The sequence below is a fragment of the Ascaphus truei genome, chromosome 7 (assembly GCF_040206685.1).
Source record: "Ascaphus truei isolate aAscTru1 chromosome 7, aAscTru1.hap1, whole genome shotgun sequence".
In the NCBI taxonomy this organism is placed as follows: Eukaryota; Metazoa; Chordata; class Amphibia; order Anura; family Ascaphidae; genus Ascaphus; species Ascaphus truei.
Genome location: NC_134489.1, coordinates 58,416,442 through 58,437,642, shown reverse-complemented (window position 1 = coordinate 58,437,642; position 21,201 = coordinate 58,416,442). Strand labels below are relative to the sequence as shown.

At 42.7% G+C, this 21,201-nt stretch overlaps 1 protein-coding gene across 3 annotated transcripts in view; it reads left to right on the top strand.

Annotated features, from left to right (window-relative positions):
- Positions 1 to 21,201, top strand: part of PARD3B (par-3 family cell polarity regulator beta) — a 774,037-nt gene that overhangs the window by 426,286 nt on the left and 326,550 nt on the right. For all 3 annotated transcript variants that reach the window (XM_075608550.1, XM_075608549.1, XM_075608551.1), the window contains exon 18: positions 5,225 to 5,453. In XM_075608550.1, the coding sequence (XP_075464665.1) occupies positions 5,225 to 5,453 (229 nt within the window). The remainder of the gene's footprint in view (positions 1 to 5,224; positions 5,454 to 21,201) is intronic.

The following is a 21,201-nucleotide window of genomic DNA, read 5'->3' as shown; positions in this document are numbered from 1 at the left end:
TTAAGGTTATGTAACCTTCATTGGATTAGCATGAACAGTATTGATATCCAAGTATCGGAATAATCTTTATTTGTTCACTTTTAATGTTCAGGTGGATACAATTTTATTTTATCTCGCAACAAAAGACTTAACAACCAGAAAATCATTTGTTATTGACTGTGTTTGCTGAAATGGTTTCTGTCTCCATATTGAATGCATCTCTTGTATTAAAATGCAAGTAACAAAACAGGTCACTTAAAGATTGCATTGCTAAGCAACTCTTGACTGTAGAGGGATGGGTGTGATTATTTCAGACATTAAATGCCTGTGACGTTTCTACCCATGTTTTACATCTGTGATCTGCTTTGCATTGCAATCTTTTAAATGACCTGCAAAAGTTTTTCTGAAATGTAATGAAACTCCGATAGGTTCCTGCTAATGGAAATTAATATCAGTGGTCGGGTATTCTTCATTTAGGCAAAATTTTTTTTTTGCTGCATATCTGGTTATGTAATCTTGCTCCATATGGTAGTCTGTGAATCCACTGTTAGTGTCTAAAAAAAGATAGCTGTTTCAAATACACTAATTAATAGTCCATGGAGTCAGTCTATGAAGCTAGGTTATTGGGACCATAATATTCAGGCTGCTGTGCGTTCAACACCACACCATTGGCCAATGCCCCAGAACCGCCCCCGACACACCCCCGGACGGCGCGCTGTGTAAGGCCAGGGAAAGCACCGCTTTCCCTGAGCCTCAGCGCGCCTCCGCACTGCTAGAACAACTATGTCCCAGGCCTTATACTGTATGTTCTCTTGCGGTTTTGAACTCCTTTAACCAAGGAAATCTCAATACATTACTTTAATAATAGTAATTTTGCACATCATATAATAGATGTAGGGATTCTGATTTTAGGCCTCAACCGAAAAACACCACTGACTGATCAACTTACCCTAGAGGTTACAAACAATAAACTGGAAATGAAGCATACTGTCATTTCCTATAAAGTTCCACCTATTGTGGCCGCTCAGCCACAGGTAGGTGACAAAGGCTGCACAAGAGGTCTATGGAAACTAAAAAAAAAGTTCACTGATAAAAAAAAACTGAACTAAAATGTATCTCTATTTTTCACTATTTTTATTTAAATGAAAGTACAATACACTGGGTTCCGCCCCCCACTACTTATACGAAAAAATGAAGCACCGGAATCCCTAGGTATATATCTGTAAATATGGAATAAATCAAAGTCTACATAACCCGACTGGTTATAGCAATCGGTGTGTAGTCTTTTAATAGATGTAATGGTGTAACAAATAAAAATCGCTGATTCTTTTAAGGTTATGTAACCTTCATTGGATTAGCATGAACAGTATTGATATCCAAGTATCGGAATAATCTTTATTTGTTCACTTTTAATGTTCAGGTGGATACAATTTTATTTTATCTCGCAACAAAAGACTTAACAACCAGAAAATCATTTGTTATTGACTGTGTTTGCTGAAATGGTTTCTGTCTCCATATTGAATGCATCTCTTGTATTAAAATGCAAGTAACAAAACAGGTCACTTAAAGATTGCATTGCTAAGCAACTCTTGACTGTAGAGGGATGGGTGTGATTATTTCAGACATTAAATGCCTGTGACGTTTCTACCCATGTTTTACATCTGTGATCTGCTTTGCATTGCAATCTTTTAAATGACCTGCAAAAGTTTTTCTGAAATGTAATGAAACTCCGATAGGTTCCTGCTAATGGAAATTAATATCAGTGGTCGGGTATTCTTCATTTAGGCAATTTTTTTTTTTGCTGCATATCTGGTTATGTAATCTTGCTCCATATGGTAGTCTGTGAATCCACTGTTAGTGTCTAAAAAAAGATAGCTGTTTCAAATACACTAATTAATAGTCCATGGAGTCAGTCTATGAAGCTAGGTTATTGGGACCATAATATTCAGGCTGCTGTGCGTTCAACACCACACCATTGGCCAATGCCTGGAGGGGAATCAATGCTACATTGCCCTTATTTATTTGCATTATTAGTTCTAAACTATTTTTCCTCGAGACTCAAAACTGTTCCCTGACCGCTTTGAATCATACGTGTAAACAGTTACTTGTTATCTGGATGTTAAAGATCTTATTCAATTTTCAAAAGAATAATAAAGTGCCTGTCACTTTAATAACTTTAATAACACATTATGCCATCGAGCTTCACTGGAGACTTGGGCTGTATGACCTTGTTATGTTACACGTTCCAAAATCCCCACTCTGCAATTTAATCTCTCTTTTACAGAGACCCCAGTGTAACCGCGTTGAGTTTTTTTTCCCCCTTTCCCTCTCTGTGCAGGCAGAATCTTTTGTGTTTTATGGACCTTTGGTGCCTTTGCTGTCTAACTCGCTGGGCAGTATTTGTTTTGAAACTTAATTCCACCAATCCATTCTTGGAAGATATCTAGATCTCTAACCAATATCAATATCAATGCAAAGACCACAAACCACATTTGATTTCTTGTGATCTGTGAATTCTGCTCTAAAGCGTTTTTTTTTAACCTTTTTTTGGTTAACAAACACTCTAATTATATTGTGAAATTCTGAGGAACCCCAACCCTCTCTAATAGTGCGTCTGAGATGAGATACATTGTAAGGAACCCCCACCCTCTCTAATAGCGTGTCTGAGATCGGATGCATTGTAAATTCTTCTGTATTTGGTACAATTTTAAAATGACCTGAAAAATTCAGGGAACGTTTTAGGGATGCCCGGGGAACCCAAGGGCTCCTAGCCTGGCGGACTCGGGCTCGCAACGGCGCTTCCCCTTCGTCCCACATTGGGAGCTGAGGGGGAGCGGGCCTATAAGCAGCAGGCCGGACACCCAGCTTCCCGGCGCATGCGCGCCGAGACCTCGGATTTGCGCATGCGCACGGCGAATCGCCGCCATTTTTCCCCCTGATTTTTTTAAAAATATAAAATGGGCAAGCAGGGGGCCCGGGACGCCGGCCCCCTGACTCACGGTGCCCGGGACTCAACCCCAGCAGACCCCACTGTTGGCGGCCCTGCCGGCGGCTCCCTTGCTCCTCAGTAGCAGCCGCCGCCCGGTCACTGCGATCCTTCCTCTCCCTGCTCCAGTCGGCGCCTGAAGTCGCGTTCAACATCCGGCTGACAGGAGGAGGGAGCGAATCGGTGCTGCACCACAGGCTCAAAGAGGTATGTGTGTAAGGCTGCGGTCCCAGTCACTGCCACAGCGCACGGCGCGGCATGCGTGTAAGCACCGGCCCTCAATGGGAAAGGGCCCAGTACGCACCTTCACGCTGAAGGTGCAGCCGCGCCGTTCTGCAAGTTTTTTTAAACTCAATGAAATTGAGTTTAAAACTTGCGACGGAGGCGTGGCCACGCCCCCACCGGCGGTTCACCCAATGAGGGCAAACCAGCCGCGTGACGTAATGGGCACGCCCCCGCAAATCCCCGACCACGCCCCCTCCCGTCGCAAGCTCCCTTAGACCGCAGATCGCGGTTAGCGCTGTGCACGCGCCGCCCCCCGCCGGGCGCGTGTGTCACAGACATGACTGGGACCGCAGCCTAAGGCCGCAATTTATACTGGCAGCGCGTGCGACCGCGTGACGTGACACGCACATGGTGTGCATGCGAAACATGCACTGGAGGCATTGGGAGGTGTGGCAGAGGCGTGGCCCTCATTGGCTGAACTGCGGCCATCGCACTCCAAATACAGCACTATGTGCGCCTTAATTGCAATACATTTGTTTGTTCCAGCATTGCGCACAAGTATAATTGCGGCCTAAGAGAGAGGGGGAGTGTGTGTATGTGTGGAGAAGAGATGGCGATAGTGTGTCTGTGTGTGCAAGAGAGGGGGATAGTGTGTGTGTGTGTGTGTGTGTGTGTGTGTGTGTGTGTGTGTGTGTGTGTGTGTGTGTGTGTGTGTGTGTGTGTGTAAGAGAAAAGTGAAGAGTGTGTCGAGGAGAGAGAGTGGGGAGAGTGTGTTTGGAAAAGAGAGAGGGGGAAAGTGTGTGTGTGTGGAAGAGAGGGGAACGTGTGTGTGGAAGAGAGGGGTAGTTTGTGTGTCTGTGTGGAAGAGAGAGTGGGGAGTGTGTGTGTGTGGAGAAGAAAGAGGGGAAGAGTGTGTGGGGGTGTGTGGGAGGGAAGGGGGGAGAGAGTGTGTGTGTAAGAGGGAGGGGGGAGTGTGTGTGTGGAGAAGAGAGAAGGGTGAGGGTGAGAGTGTGTGTAGAGAAGAGAGAAGGGAGAGAGTAAGTTGAGAAGAGCCAGAGGGAGTGTAAGGCCGAGGCCATGCTAGGCCCGCGAGCGCAACAGAGGCGATTTGTGGCCTAGGAGGAGACGTGACAGGAAGGCGTGGCGGAGGCGTGGCTGTGACGTGTCAGAGCTGGTTCGCCCTCATTGGCTGAACCGCTCACGTGACCCGGCCGTCGTGCAACAAAATCAAATTAGTTGGTCACTCGAAAAGTCGGCCGCACCGTCGCCCCCGCACATGTGCTCTATGGCTGAACTCATTGAGGCACGGCCATTTGTTCACGCCGCTTTCGTGCTAAGCATGGACGTGGCCTAAGGGAGAAGAGGTGTAGAGAGCAAGGGAGAGAGCGTGAGAAAGGGAGTTAGGGGGGTAGGAGAGAGGGTGCGGGGAGGAGTGTAAAAGGGGGGAAGAAAGAGACGGACGAACAGGGAGAGTGAGAGATTGACGGGGGAGGGTAGGGGTTCCCCAGAATTATCCACTCTAATTCTAGGGTTTCTTAACAAAAAAAAAAAAAAGTTGAAAACCACTGCTATAAAGTATCAATAGTTACAAAGTAACAATTCCTAATACAGCAACTACTATCCAAAGCAATTTCTTGTTGCTTGCAAAAGACACATGATGTAGGTAGGACAATATTATGAGTATTCTTAGTTGTAGATATTATTATAATCACTTCTGTTGTCACTCAAGCTGGTGTAACAGCTAACAATACATAATGAATAGGCCCGCTTTTACTGGATATGGGAGAGGCTGTAGCTTGTCTTTTTTTTTAATTGTTTGTGGTATGATCATACAGTATATTAACAAATAAATAGCTTTGCAATGTTGCTTTAATGATACCTGATGTGACATATGTGTGCGAGTCCAGCAGCCAGCTGGAGTATAGGGTCTGTGCTCTCATTATACATTTCATGCCTAAATGCTTGGTGATCTCATTGAAGGCCTTGAACATGCTCCATGTGCTCTATTGATTTATTTTTTTCTCTCTTGCGCAGATGGCCTGTCTGATGTGAGCTCCCGCTCCGGCCCAGAAACCCCTACCAGTGAATCTGCCCCTCTAGGGAATCCGGAGTTTGACGATGCTGACAAAGCCAAGAAAGACAAAAAAAAAAAAGATAAGAAACAGGAAAAGGGCAAGTCTAAAGTGAAAGATAAGAAAAGAAGAGAGGAAAGAGAAGAGCAGGAGAAGAAAGCTAAGAAAAAGGGATTTGGAGCAATGCTCAGGTAATGATTGCACATAACCGTCACTTTCTCCCTCCCGCTGAAACGTAACTAGGAGGGTCACATGTGAACATTTCACCTGGTACAAATACATATATTCCTACTTAAGGCAGTGGAATAGTTTTCTTTGCTTGATCAGGATATATATATATACTGTATATATACTGTGTATATATACAGCTCAACCCCCTTATAACGCTGTGCTTGGGGTCCAAAGAATCACATCGTGTATAAGTGGATCGCGCTAGAAATAATGTACAATTGTGTGCATTGTACAATAAAGTATTTAAGATACCAATAATCGTGTTATAAAGTATTCAGAAATACGAAAATTGGGAGCCACGCTTGCATCGCGTTATAAGCGGATTCGCGTTTTAACGGATCGCGCTATAACGGGGTTGAGTTGTATATATATATATATATATATATAATTTTTTTTAAATAAAGGTACTATTTATATGGGGGTTCTCCGATACTTACCAAATAAAGATGTGATGAAGGTTATCTGCTCACTTTCTGCATGTGATATTTCTGGCATATAAGGCTGGATCATGGATTGGAGTACGAGAGCGATTCCCTCTATCACTCTTTGCTCAGTCTATGCAGGGAAGACCAATTGAGCCTAACTTCTTTTTTCTAACAGGTCGCAAGTGTTGCTGCCTTCTGTAGACAAATATAATAATTCTTAAAGTCCGTTTTTCTGCACATTTTCCTTAGAACCAAATAAACCTTTGTTTTGTTTTATATTTAGGACACCCTTGGGTCTTAAACAGTTTTGAGTTCCTTTATTACATTGGCCTCCACCACCTCTGCTGGGAAGGTTATTCCATGAATACAACATGCTTTCCATGAAGAAACACCTGCTCATGTTTTCTCTGAGCCACTCACCCTCCACCTTCAGAATACGACCTCTTGTTGTTCTCACATTTCTTCTCCTTGCAAAAAAGTTCTACTTTCTGTCTTGTTCAAGATGAACAAACTCACTTAAGGCGATCACGCCACACAAGCAATATGCTTCCTCTATTCCAATGTTTTTCAATCAGGGTTTCTAGGAACCCTTGAGTTTCCCGGCAATCCCTAAAGGGTTCCATGCAATTTTCTGGTCGTTTGAAAATTGTACCAAATACAGAAGAATTTACAATGCATCTGATCACAGAGTTGCTATTAGAGATGGTTTGGGGTTCCTCAGAATTCCACTTAGGGTTCCTTAAACAAAAAAAGTTTGGAAACCACTGCTCTAATCTTACGTTAAAGTAAGAATTCGTATATGTGTCTGCTAAAAAGCCTTAGAAGTATCTCTGATTTATTCATTTATTTATAAAAAATATTTTACCACGAAATAAATAATACATTGACAGTTGGCTCTCGTTTTCAAGTATGCCCTGGGCGTACAGTTATGATAACAATACATGGTTACATTAAATGAACAGGGTTATTCATTATATTTGAAGACGTTGCATGAACAGTTACAGATAATATATAATATACTGTAGGTGTATGTAACCGTTACAGACCAGATTAAAATGTTAGACTGGTTTAGTTTTGAAAGAGTTTGGACTAGTGGTGGCTGTAAGAGCAGGTAGATTGTCCCAGTCATGAGGTGCACGGTAACAGGAGGAGGAGCGGACGGAAACATTGTTGAACCTTGGGACAGTGAAAAGTCTTTTGGAGTCAGATCTCAGATAAGTGCTGCATGTGGTAGGGGTGAGGAGCTTGTTCAGATAGGTGGGTAGCTTGCCCAGAAAGTATTGGAAAGCAAGACAGGAAAAATTAACTTTGCGCCTAAACTCAAGTGATAGCCAATCTAGTTCTTTGAGCATTTCGTAGTGATGTGATATCTTAGTACCTAGAACCCCTTTGGGCCATCTGAGCTACAGTAGTTAATACCCTGGTTACTTTACTAGAGTTCATACATTTATTACCAAAAGACTGCTGATCGAGCTCAGTCAGCCGTCACACTACTAATACAGTAGGAGACGTCAATGTTTTACTTTCTGGTCATTCTGTTAGCTGCGGCTACAATATATACCTTTCATGGAAGTTATCCCAGAAACCGAAGACATTTCCCAAAGTTCAGTCACTGTTTAAATATTGACACAACTTAATTCTGGTTGGTGTGCACCACAGTAACCTAATGTCATTTTTGGCTAATGAAGCATCCCAAAAGAACCGAAAACAAACAGTTAAACTGCGGTATGTTAGGTTTATTTATACTTGCTGTTAATAGCCTCATGATTATTGCTCGTTAATAGAGCAGTAACTCTACAGTAAAAATGCTGGTAAGTCAGTGATTTATACCAATTACCTGCTTCTTCAAATAGTAAGATGCACATACAGGATCCCAATGTTTCTGTTTAGATTTACTCAAGTCATTGGATCTTGGTTGGGATTATAATTGTATATTTGCTAACACATATTAATCTTCTCATTTACAAACTATATACTGTATCTGCTGACTCGATGATTAGTCTTGATATATCCAAGCACTGTGTGTATGTAACATGTACACAAAGCACTGGGTGTATGTACAACATACACCAAGCAATGTATGTATGTACCATGTACATCAAGCACTGGGTTGTATGTGCAATGTATACCAAGCACTGGGTGTATGTACCATGTACTGGGTGTATGTACCATGTACACCAAGCACTGGGTGTATGTACCATGTACACCAAGCACTGGGTGTATGTACCATGTACACAAAGCACTGGGTGTATGTACCATGTACACCATGCACTGGGTGTATGTATCATGTACACCAAGCACTGGGTGTATGTACCACGCACACCAAGCACTGTGTATATGTACAGTACCATGTACACCAAGCAGTGAAATAATGATTGCCACATGGGTTTCATCCTTTTGTCCACTTGCTTTCTGGGATTCTGAATTTTTACTGCATGACAATTTGTCTTCAATTATTTACTTCTCTTTTTACACCAGTCATGAATATTTTATCCTTTTTTAGCCCTGTTAATTTGCCAATTTTCCTTAGAGCAAAGAGCCATGGTGATTTAAATGTTTCATTCTAGTTGGGGAAGAGAAATGGCCCTTTTTTATCATTACTGTTATGGGCCTGTGCTCAGAATGATACTTTTTATGACCGTCGGTGTTGAGTCTGTAATGGAATTGCAGAGTGGATAGTATAATATACAGATATTGACTTCCATTAAGCCGAGCAGTGTGAAGGCTGGAATACATTACGTATAAAATATATTTTAAAGCCGAGTTGCTTACAAAGTTAAGCGTCTATAGGAAAGGTTCCAAACGCTGTACAGATAAGAAAAATAAGCACAGTGTGGATTCATGGAGAGTTAGTTTTACATGTAGAAGGAGAGTGATAGAAATGAAGATTTGATGCAGATAACGATAAAGAAAGGAATACATTTGAGAATAATATATTGCAAGAACAAGCAACCTCAGGATCTGTAAATAAATTTTACTTGCAGATTTTACTGTCTCGACTTAAATATACAGACACACCTATACAGTTATTTAAATCCTTGTTTTCTTTAATGCACAATACTGTATATATATTTTGTGTAATTACCCAGTACCATTTCATTTTGGATAAATGGGAATTTGCAATAAATTTAACAGGAAATCTGACATAACTATAGGTACTAACTATGCACCTGTCGGCTGCTACTTTCTGTAACCAGAGTGAAGAAGAAATGGCTTGTTTTTTTTATTTAAAGCCTTGTTGTGTTCACATTGTGCCATAATAAATCTTTCCTCCTGCTGACACATGGAGTGCTGAATTAAATTAAATGTAATGGTAAAAGACAATATAGAAGCAGAATGCTGAGTGGCCAAATCGCAGTGTCTTTTTTTCCCTTCAGACAGAATACTTAGTGTTCTGTATTAGCCAGCAGAATACACAATTTGTCAAGACCAAGTCTTCTGAAGGAATAGCTTAATGCTGGGGAACCCGCTGTGAATCCCAGAGTGCGCGCCCATGAGCCGGTCACCTTTATCTCAGAGCCTTAAGCACTAACATTAGATTGCAAGCTCTCTAGGACAGAAACGTGCTGTGCCTGCAGAATTCTGTGTACAGCACTGTGTGCATTGTCAGCGCTATATAAGAAATACTATGACCAGGCCCGCCAACAGAAATCGTAGGGCCCAGAAAAAACATTTTAAACAGGGCCCCCTCACCCCGTGTCGGCGGTATTGCGAGTCGCCCCCTCCCCATTTCACACCTCACGTGCCCCCTTTCTTTCCCACCCTCTTCCCATGTATTTCTCTCCCTTCCATCTCACCCCCTCTCACTCTCCCGCCTCGCATGTATTTCTCTCCCCTGCGTCTCACTCTTACTCCCTTGTTTCCTCACTCACCCCCTCTCTCCTCTCCCTCCGTTAGGTCAATTACCCCACGCTCACTCATTCCCTCCTCCCTCACACACTTCCCTCCACAAGATATATACCAAAAAACTTCCCACCCCCCAATGCAAAAGACTTCCCACCGCCAAATACATACAAAAAAAATCCCAACCCTCCACATATATACAACCTTCCCCACCTCCCCAAATGCATACAAAAAAACGACCTACCCAATACATATATAAAAAAAAACAATACATATTACCCCCCATACATACATACATACACCTATATACAGTTGTGTGAAAAAGAAAGTACACCCTCTTTGAATTCTATGGTTTTACATATCAGGACATAATAATAATCTGTTCCTTAGAAGGTCTTAAAATTAGGTAATTATAACCTCAGATGAACAACAACACATGACATATTACACAGTGTCATGATTTATTTAACAAAAATTATATATATATATATATATACAGAAAAAAAGAAGAAGAAACCACACGATCCTAGTGTGATATCAAATTGTAAAAAATGTAATAGTTAGGACTTTTTACGATTAAAAATTGACAATTTAGCGTGAATAAAAACCATGGTATGAGTAAACTCATGCGCCGACATGTGACCCGGGAACGCCGCTTTGCCTACTCCGTCGTGGGATGTTATTCTCCAAAACTCCACTGCTGGTGTCGCCGCTTGTATCGTCCTCCGGCAACCCGCATACGCAGAAAGTGGTTCCCACTCCTCAAGCTCCCATTAGCCGAACAGACATTCTTTTCTCCCATTTAGAAATGCACACCTGCACTGCTACCATAGCTCACTTACAACACGTGACCCTACGCGTTTCTTCCATCTCACACTGATGAAATCCGCTGAGACGGAAGAAACGCATACGGTCACGTGTTGTGAGTGAGCTACAGAAGCTGTGCGGGTGTGCATTTCAAAATCGTGTGTGTGGAGGGGGAGTGTATACCAATGGTGTTGGTGGGTGTTGAAATGCAAGAGGGTGATGCATTACTATAAATGTGTGTGGATACTATGTAGTCCCTATTGGTATATAGGTATAGAATTACATTGTACATTTGTATGTGTAAGAGACAGGTGTTTGTGCATTCATATACCGCAGTATTTATAGACAGGGGATTTAGCACTCACCTGCTAAACAAACTTAATACTTTTGGCCCCCTACCAACAGGAACACTATTAGCAACCGTGGATGTAGAATCACTTTACACAAACATCCCCCACGAAGATGGGATTTCAGCCTGCAGATACTTTCTGGGACAGCAGGATCCACTCACAGAGACAGTGACTAAATTTATCGATTTTATTCTGACTCATAACTACTTCACATTTGGAAATAACACATACCTCCAGACAACCGGGACTGTTATGTACACTTGGACGGCGCCACAGTATGCCAATTTGTTCTGCGCAAAACATCGATGACATCCTCCTGATTAGGACCTGTGGTGAACAGGACCTCATACAGTTCCATGAGAACTTCAATACGTTCCACCTGACCATCAACCTCAAACTTACCCATTCCCCGGACGAAGTACATTGCCTAGACATCAACATTGCTATAAAGAACAACAAACTACAGACCTCTATATACTGCAAACCTACAGACAGAGCCAGCTATTTGAGGGACAACAGCTTCCATCCCACACACACACTAAGCATGCAACCATGTACAGTGAAGCCATACGATACAACCGGATATGCAGACAGAGGCCAGCGGATAACAGCCTTGAGATCGGATTTCATAAACCGTGGATACAACCACAGAATGTTAGACCAGCAAATCCACAAAGCCACCAGAACACCAAGAAGTGATCTCCTTGAATACAGACTGAAAGAGACAAGCGACAGGGTACCTTTGGTGGTCACATATAACCCACACCTAGAAGTCCTACGCAAGATCGCCAGGGAACTACAACCCATTCTCCAGGAAGATACAAGACTGCAACAGGTCTTCTCTAAAACACCCTAATTATCATACAGACAACCTCATAACCTTAAGAAAATGGTGAGTAAAATATTCAACAATACAACTGAATGCGGGACAAGACCATGCCAGGACGCTGTAACGCTCGTGCTGTCCCCAAACCTGACAAGACCCCGGTACTGAGGTGGAGAAAGGAGAACCCACACACCCGCAGCAACGGGGGCGTGCCCGGAGTGTGGTATTGAGCGAAGCCGGGTCTTGGGCTGTAGAGAAAGATTAGTGGGGTACTTGCCGGACCTTGGGTTCCAGAGGGTAGCGTAGTCGAGTCCGTAAGCCAATGGTCTGGGAGTAGAGAGAGCCGCGTACTGAGTGTCCGTTTGCCGAGTCCGAGGAGAAGAGAGGTAAGCGTAGTCGTGTGCCTGTTTGCCGAGTCCGAGGGGTGGAGAGGGAAGCGTAGTTGAGTCCGAAGCCAGAGGTCCAGATCCAGAGAGGGTACGCAGCCAGGCCAGTTCAGGAACAAGGAGACTAGAAAACACAAGAGAGACAACCAGACAGCACGGAGCTATAGAAGATTATGCTGAGCGCTGACTGAACGTGGGGACAGGAACTAAAAGGAGAGCAGAGGCAAATGGTAGAGGGAGAGGAGCGGGGGCGCGTACCCAGAGCAGCAGGTATAGGACAAGAGACCAGGGGGAAGAATTATGGCTGGTTGCGCTGCTGGCGTACGTTGCGCGGTGTCCCGCGATGGCTGGGGGCGGGGACAGATGCAGGAGGACGCCCACAAGAAGCGCGGATCCGCGCGCGTCCTGTAATGCTGTCGGGCTGACGCGCGCGACCCAAGCAGGACCCGGCCAACGTGGGGAAGGAGGAGGGAGCCGCCCGCACCGGAGCGGGAGGGAAGACAGAGGCAGTGACGGCTGCGGGGACCGGGGTGAGGGAGGAGGGGGCACGTGGTGCAGGACGTGCCCCCCGATCCCTTACAGACGCAAGATGCAAAACCTGCGCAATGCTCCACACAGCGGGCACAATACAAATACCACACAGGAATCTGGAGTACAAAACCAAAGGAAGGTTCACCTATTCCTCCAGTAATGCCGTGCACCTTATGTGCTTGAAATGCCCAGGGGACTGCTTCTACATAGGTGAGATGGGACAGGGGCTAAACAAGAAAAGAATCTGCATCGCCAGAGCATCACACGCGGAACAAGAAACAGTCCTGCCGGCGAATATTTCTGCGACTCTGGCCATATGATGAACGATCTGAAGGTGGCCATACACAAAGGTAATCTTAGAACACCGAAACAGAGACGTTGCATGAAAACAAATTTATGCAACTGTTCGGGACACTGACCGGTGGCCTAAACGGAGAACGCAGTTCCATGAGCCACTACACAAGAGAACTCTCTTCCCGTGAGTGCTAAATCCCATGTCTATAAATACTGCACTATATGAAGGCACACACTCCTCTCTCTTACACCTACAAATGTACAATGTAATTCTAAACCTATATACCAATAGGGACTACATAGTATCCACACACATTTATAGTAATGCATCACCCTCTTACATTTCAACACCCACCAACACCATTGGTATACCCTCCCCCTCCACACACACCTTTTGGAAAGCGCTGCATACACTGTGGGCGCTTTATAAATGTATATTTACACACACACACACACACACACACACACACACACACACACACACACACACACACACACACACACACACTCTTACATCACAAACATTCAGGGACCATTTAACACCTAAAGTCATAAATTGCATACTGCACAGCGGGGAGGAATGTTTCATCCACAGATAACATTCCAGGCTGTTTTTAAAGTAAACCTTTTCTTGCATTATCCATCGTAACATCGCCGGAAGAAGAGATCAGTGTATCTCGAAAGCTCACACAAATAAAAGCATTTAGTTAGCCACAGAACAGTATAGATAGAGTATTTGTTTTTGACTATTAAGCTCGGCCAACACGTTACAGATACATCTACATGTGTGTGTGTTATAACTTCTTAAACCTGTAACTGCAATTGGTGTATTTTAGTTCCTAACATACTGTAGGACGGACTGCTTCTATACGTAATCATCACATACCCCAAGCAGACAGATGTCGGTCCTTTCATTGCAGGAAGCCAGACATGCACAGTTTGAAAAGTAATGAGCTCGGGTAGTATTTTCAAATTCCCACTACTATCCCTCTCTATAAAATAAACAAACGAGGCATCCTTCTGAGTGCAAAACCCAAAAGCTAATTTGTGTTGACACCACATGCATTGCTGAATAGAGATGGGGATGAGGTGAGTTTTCTGTACATTAACATTTTCAGTGCCACCTGTCCAAAGTGTTTCGGATGCCTTCTCCATAGCTTCAATCACTGCAGGAATCTGTGCTTAAAGGGGCAGCCCCACACTGTAAGCATCGAATTAAATAACGGATCAATGTAATGGACTTCCCTTGTAAGACTCAAACAGCCATAACATTGCATTTTCACTTGCATGCTTTGTATAAAATAGTCGGTTTCTATTTACTCTGGGTTCATTTAATTGTTATCGTATCTGGTAATTATTGTTCTTCCTTGCCACTGTATGTCTTGAAACTAATTATGCTGCCATTAGCCAAACAACCCCAGAAAACAGAGGATGTCTGTACATACAGCACAAGTGTAGGTAAAGATCGTAAAAACTCTCCAAAGCTTTTGGTTACAATGGAAACATTAAAACAGCCGTCTGTGCTGATTGACATTTATTTTGCATTGTATTTCCCTTCTTGTCCTTTCCAGCGCGGTTTTTATTTTTTAACCTTAATTGAGGCAATATAAGCATTTAAAATATTAGGTGTTCAGGAGGTGGAAATGGGGCTCTCTCCCTAGCCCAATGCAGTGTAAAGGTTACCATGGTAACCCGCAAACACAATATATTTATTTCGATTATTATTATTATAAAATCATGATTTTGAACACTAAAATCACGTAAAAAAAAGCATGACATACGGAGCAAGATACTAACATCATAGGAGTTAAACTTATTTAGGCTTCTGGGCTGGTTGCTGGTTTAAAAGATTAAATATTATGTTTGACACTTATATGTGCCCTTTAATTACTTCACCCTCCCCCTTCCCCCGCAGCCTCCCTTTGCCCTGCAGCACCAAAGAACATAGTCCCATAGAGGAGCTACTCAATCCAATGTTCATCAGGTAAAGGTTTCCTGGGCTTTGAGGTGTAGTGCACCTTTTACCACTCGCATTCTCTAGTGTTCAAGGCTCATGCAACCCACTTCTAGTAATACCGAGTCTATTATCTGTATTGTCTCCTTTCAATAGGTGGTACTTGAATTATGAGAGCTTTGAAAATATTCTGAGTGTGTGATAAAAATGGAGGGTAATTAGGTATTTGACAATAAAGCTACTCACACTTAGTGTCACCGAGTGGCTTTTGTTTGTCATATAGCTGCATATAATTAAAATGAATGTATTGCACGTAGCCATAAAGATACAGTGCCAACTACTGTGAAACGGAATTAAAGTGATAGGCTCCTGTTTATTATGCTTGGAAGAAATGGTCCCTGTAATGCAGAAGCGATAACATTCCATTCAAATGAATGACCTTCGTGCTGTCAAAGAGCGACATCAGTACATCCTTCTAATCTTATACAACCTCTCTGCTTCTGTTGATAGTGTGGGTCAACCACTCCTCTTTAACATTCTCCAAACCATTGGAGACAGACCTGTGCACACCTAGATACCTAGGAAATAGGCACATTTTAATATGCAAAGTCTATTCACATTTTTTAGTTCACAGGTATGTATAGCGGTGGGTTTTGGGAGGTATATTAGGCAATGGGTATTGTATTAGCCTCTCTCTCTGTCTCATCTAAAAGTCATATTTCAGGTTCTGGAATCTCTTTATACAACGATGGCAAATCGCCTCCAACTTAAAAAGGGCAAGTTTTGCATGGATCTAGCTAACAGCTCCTCTTTCTGTTTCAATCTCTGTCGTAGTACTCCAGGGGTCTGTACTGGTCGCTATTCTCTTTTCCCTCTAGATGCGCTCCCAAGGTGACCTTATCAAATATTTATGGTTTCAAATATTACCTCTATGCTGGCCAAACAATCTCAGATCCTACTACTGTTGTCATGGCCAAAGTTTCTGAATGCAAAGAGAATAATCATCTGGCTCGTTGATCATAGGAAAAAAGGAGACGCAAACAGAAAACAACGATGGTGTGATATTGTTTATAATTGTTACTTCTTAATAGCCGAAATACAAATGCACTTACATGCGTCAAAAAGGTCTAAGTAATTCGGAATCATAAACTGTAGTTTATGGTCATCTATTTCAGTATCTTCAAATAGTTTTTTCTATGACAACCTTTCAAAAAAATATAAAAAAAACATAGCATAATATAGTTTTATTAAAAAATAAGAATAAAAAAGGGCAGTTATAGCATTCACAAATGAGCTTTATGCAGAGTGAATACAAGGCTTTCCAGCCAATGTGAACCTCACGTGTTCTCCCTCTAATCGTCTCTGGTGCAGTGTTCTCTTCGGAGCTCGGGTCGCAGCCTGTTCCTCTCCGCGTTGTCCCACTCTAGATGGTGAATTCACTGCGGGGGTTTCCCTTCTTTGCGGCGTTCCATTCGTGCAGCACCCGTGGACGGGTTGGCCAACGACCCAAATCCTCTCCGTCTGCTCAGGGATGTGGTTCACGTAAAGGACGTAGCATGAGCGTGTAGAAGTTCTAGAAGTCACAATCTCATGTGTGGGCCTAGTAGATGCCGAACAGCTACAGAGACTAAGGCTGCGCTTATAGTGCCAGCGACGTCGCGTCAAAACAATAGCATTGCTGCTGTCGCGTGCGCTTATAGTAAGCGCGGAGCGATCGCTGGAAGTCATCTATATTTGATTTTTCCAGCGACCGCAGCCTGACGTCGCCGGCACTATTAGCGTAGCCTAACCCTACACGTTTTGCCTTTAGGCTTCCTGGTACAATGTCTCGTGTCTTTAAATACAGGTTCAGGTTTTTAACCCTTTATCCACCCGCTCACAAAATGGAGGAAGTGCTTTTCCTTGGAGTCAGAATAAATGCATATTATGAAAAACAGTCTTACACATTTTATACAATATTAAAAAATTCAAAGCACATATATTCCAGGAAAATGCACAATATTTAGTATAGGAATTTTAGACTCAACCGTGTTTAACTACTCTTTGAATCACCAAATTTAAAATCATCCGCTCTAGGTTAGTTCTAAATTGAGTAATTAATGAAACAGAAGAAACGCCACTTTAGTCTACAGGTTGTTATCGTATTGTTATGAATTGTTCTGCATGAATCCCTTCGGTAGGAGAAATCAAGGAAAAAAGGCCTTACAAGTCCATGTATATTTAAATGAGAGCGCATATATTTCTTCTAGGGAAACAAACAGAAAGACAAGTATAGGGCCTGTCCTATGTGAATGCTATTTAAAGTGCTAATGTACTGCTAGCATTAAGATTATTGATGGCATTACACTTATTGTTTAGAGTGTTAATCACTATTTTAGGTGATTTAGGATAGATAATTTGGCAGTAGTATCTACCTGGGGAACTTAATTGATAGGAGAATGACTAGATAGTGTTTCTCAGATCGTTGGGAAAGAAAATATTTCTATAGAGTCTTTTATGCAGGGGAAATAATCAAATTTATATTGTTAAATATCGGTTTGAATTAAAATGTAATCTACTCACTATATTAAAAATATACATACTGTATTAGGGATAATATCATAACAGAGATAGTCTCACTATTTCTATAAGGTTTTTTATGCAGAGGAAATGGTCAAATTTACGTTGCTATATAAAGGTTCGAATTTAACCGTAATCTAGTTACTATATTCACAAATACGTCTATTAGGGATAATCTTATTATTAGATATAATCCCATATTTATGGGAGGAAAACCTTTATTTAGTAGGAATATGTTATGTACTGTAACACATTCCCCTTTCAGTATATTTATAACACATTTCATATATGGCTTATCTTTCTGAGGTGGTATCTGATCAGATTTCTCTTTCATACAAAGTCTCAGCTATATAATACTGGATGGCCTTCTGCCAACTCAGACTTAACATGTCAAAGATGGAGCTTGTCATACTTCCTCCCAACCGGGCCCGATTACCCCTTCTCAGGGCCGGCTTGATTCTCAGGGCCGGCTTGATGGCGGTTCCATCGGTGACCCTGCAACGAGCCCCACGTTTACAAAGGCCCCGTGCTCTTTCCTTAACAATAAAACTGATTGCTGGGGGAGACCGCGCGGGCCTCGGTAACTGTCTCTTACTTTGTCTGGCGGCATCTCTTCCTACAGAGTCCCATTACCATGGCACCGTGATGCCAAATGGCGTCGCATTGCCATGACAATGACACGCCACATGGCCATGACAACGTGATGCTGCATGGCACCGCGACGTCATGATGCTGAGTTGGCTGAGGACGACGAGATGTCGCACCGGACAAGGTAAAAAGTTCCACAAAAGCCCCACGCACTGAACCCCGCAAAATTCGCAGCTGGCCCTGCGCCTTCTGCAAGCACATTGCCTATGTGTCATATTTTACTCGTCCCTCAAATTCTCCTCTCACATTCATGCTGTCGCTAAAACCTGTACATTTTTCCATCACAGCATTGCTAAAATACTCCCTATCCTCTGTCACAAACACTAACCCATGCCCTCATGCTGTCCCGTCTTGACTATTGTAACATTCTCTGTCTGCCCGTCTCACCTTTCTCCCCTACTGTCTATCCTCATTGGTGCTGCTATAATCATTTAACTTTCTCCTAAATCTGTCTCTGCTTCTCTCCTGCCTTCCCATTAAATCCTGTATTATTTACACTGGCGACACACTTTATTCGAGCTCGGCTAGTCCCACGAATTCGGGTATACCCGGGTGTATTGAGGTTTGTGACTGTTTTCTGCCCGAGTGCATTGGGTTATTTTCCAGGCAGGGATTGAAGCATTTTATTCCCGCTGGCTGCAATACTGCACAGTATATATATATATATATATACTGCATTACAATTCATGAATTTATGCCATCTGGTAGACACGCGAAGCATTGCAGCCTATTAAATCCTAATCATTATCATTTAACAGATCAGCCGCCCGTCAGCCAGGCATGAACCCAGGCTGGGAAGGCAAACGCAACGGGGCTTGTCAGAGGTGTGGAGCGGCGCATTCCAGGTATCTGCCAGGTACATACTGGGTATTTGCTCGAATAAAGTGTGTCGGTGCAGTACAAAATTCACCTTTTCTCTTTCAAGGCTCACACTCCCCTGCTCCTTCTAATATCTCAGCCCTAATTTCTCGCTGTACCCCTGCTCATGGATGAATTCTGTTCTGGGGCTTTTGAATCTCCCATCTGAAACCTTTCTCACTTACATCCCAGCACATGTGGAAGGCACTTCAGCTCTATATATGCGCCAATCACCTTCTCTCTCCACCTTAAAGGCCAATCTCAAAACGCATCTCTTTAATAAAGGATATCAGTTAATCCATAGTACCCAACCCATGCAAACGTACTAACTGTAACTCCTTCCTGCTGTCCCTGTAAATTCTTCCTACTTACCACTTACATTGTAAGCTCTTTGGGACAGAGACTCCTTTTCCTGCGTTTACTTTTATGCTTGAAGTGCTTAATCCAATTTTGTATTACATCCAATGTTATTTGTGTTGCATAAATTACTGCTATGAAGAACAATGTGTATGGATGTCACTACAGAAATAAAGATACACATAGGCCTACAGTGGAACCAAAACCGTCTCCAGGGAAGATGTATTCACACTGTATTGAATAAGGGGCCACACTCTTAGGCCGCGCTTATAGTGCGCGCCACGGCAACGCGACGGATGACGTCACCCGTTGCTGTCGCCACTAGCGAAAGTTGTATTTCGCTTTCCGGCGATGTCGCGGGCGACCAGGTCTTTGATTGGTTCAGAGGTTGTCACATGTGGCGACAACCTCCGAAAAAATCTAATTTGACCGGCTTCAAGAATTCGCGTCGCTCCGTCACGTCGCGCTTACTATAAGCGCACGCGACGGCGGCAATACATTTGTTTTGCCGCGACGTCGCCGGCACTATAATCACAGCCTAACGTGTACAAGAGACATAGGAGGCCCTAATCCTTACAATGACATGCTATGGAATACTGCACATATTCATTGAGATTTTCTATTAGTACTAATGATGTTACAAGGTCTACTTTATTTTTTCCTTATCCATCACTAGGATACATGGTGCTTTTAATAGAGAATGAAAAGCTGAAATATTCGTATGGAAAGTTATATTTCTTTCTATTTTTCTATCTCCTTGCTGATCCAGAATTAAACTCCTTGTACATGTAAGTGTCATGCAACATGTTGAATACCATAGTAACCAGTTGGGCTATTTGTCCTTATGTCCCACACATGCTGCTTTCAGCATTTCAAGGAGCTGTTTTTTTACCCCCATTTGCTTTACATAAATAGGAAACAGGGGGTCTTGGGAGCCGAACTGCCTTCATTTCACCTCTGGGCACGCCTGGTTTCAGCGATACTTACCGGGGAAGGTGGCACAGGTAGCATCTCCTTCAGGTGAAACAAAAAAGGCGTTTAAATCTCTTGCGTTTAACGTTGGGGCTTCCTAGTTGCCACTTGACATGGGCATTTAAACATCCAAGAAGTAACCAGCGGCACCTTCCTGGGTAAATATCTTGTTAATCAGTATAAAGGGGGGAGGGCAAGAGGAACCTCTGCTTTATAGCACATCTTTGCAATGCATCTAAAATATGTCTCCTACTCTGTTGCTAACCCTTTTTGTGGTGGTGCAGTGTGAAATGTATATAAGTAACATCTGCGACCTTTATGCCATTGGCTGTAAAATGTAATGTGAGTTTGCAGTGGGCTTTTGATGGCATCTGGCATATGTGATATTGTGTGACTCTTTAAAGATAGTGCATGACTGGCCTCACACTAACCCTGGGCTATCTGATTCAAAGTTTAACAAACTCAGCTAAAGAATTAAGTTATGCGGTCACCTAGAAAATGTGATTTGAGCACTGGACTCTCTAACCCTGTGTAGTAATAGAAACTACATTTATTTTGTCTTTACAGTCCCATTACCTGAATCTATTCCCTATTACTTCATGCATTGGCTTGTTATTAAGTTCATTGTTTACAAAAACAAAGATTCGGTTTATTCATGTCAATAAAACCAATCACCCTTTCAGTGCTAAGTCCTTGAACAAAAGTTACATTGTGAATATTGTATTGATACTTATTTTAATTCGTTTATACTGTGTGTAGATATTTTTCACATTTTTTAATCTTTTATAAATGCTTATATGACCGGGAACCGTTACATAAATAATTTATTTTAATATAAATCTTGCATAATTTGCGAATAGTTGAACCAAGAAGTCTCCAGATGCAAATATTATATTTC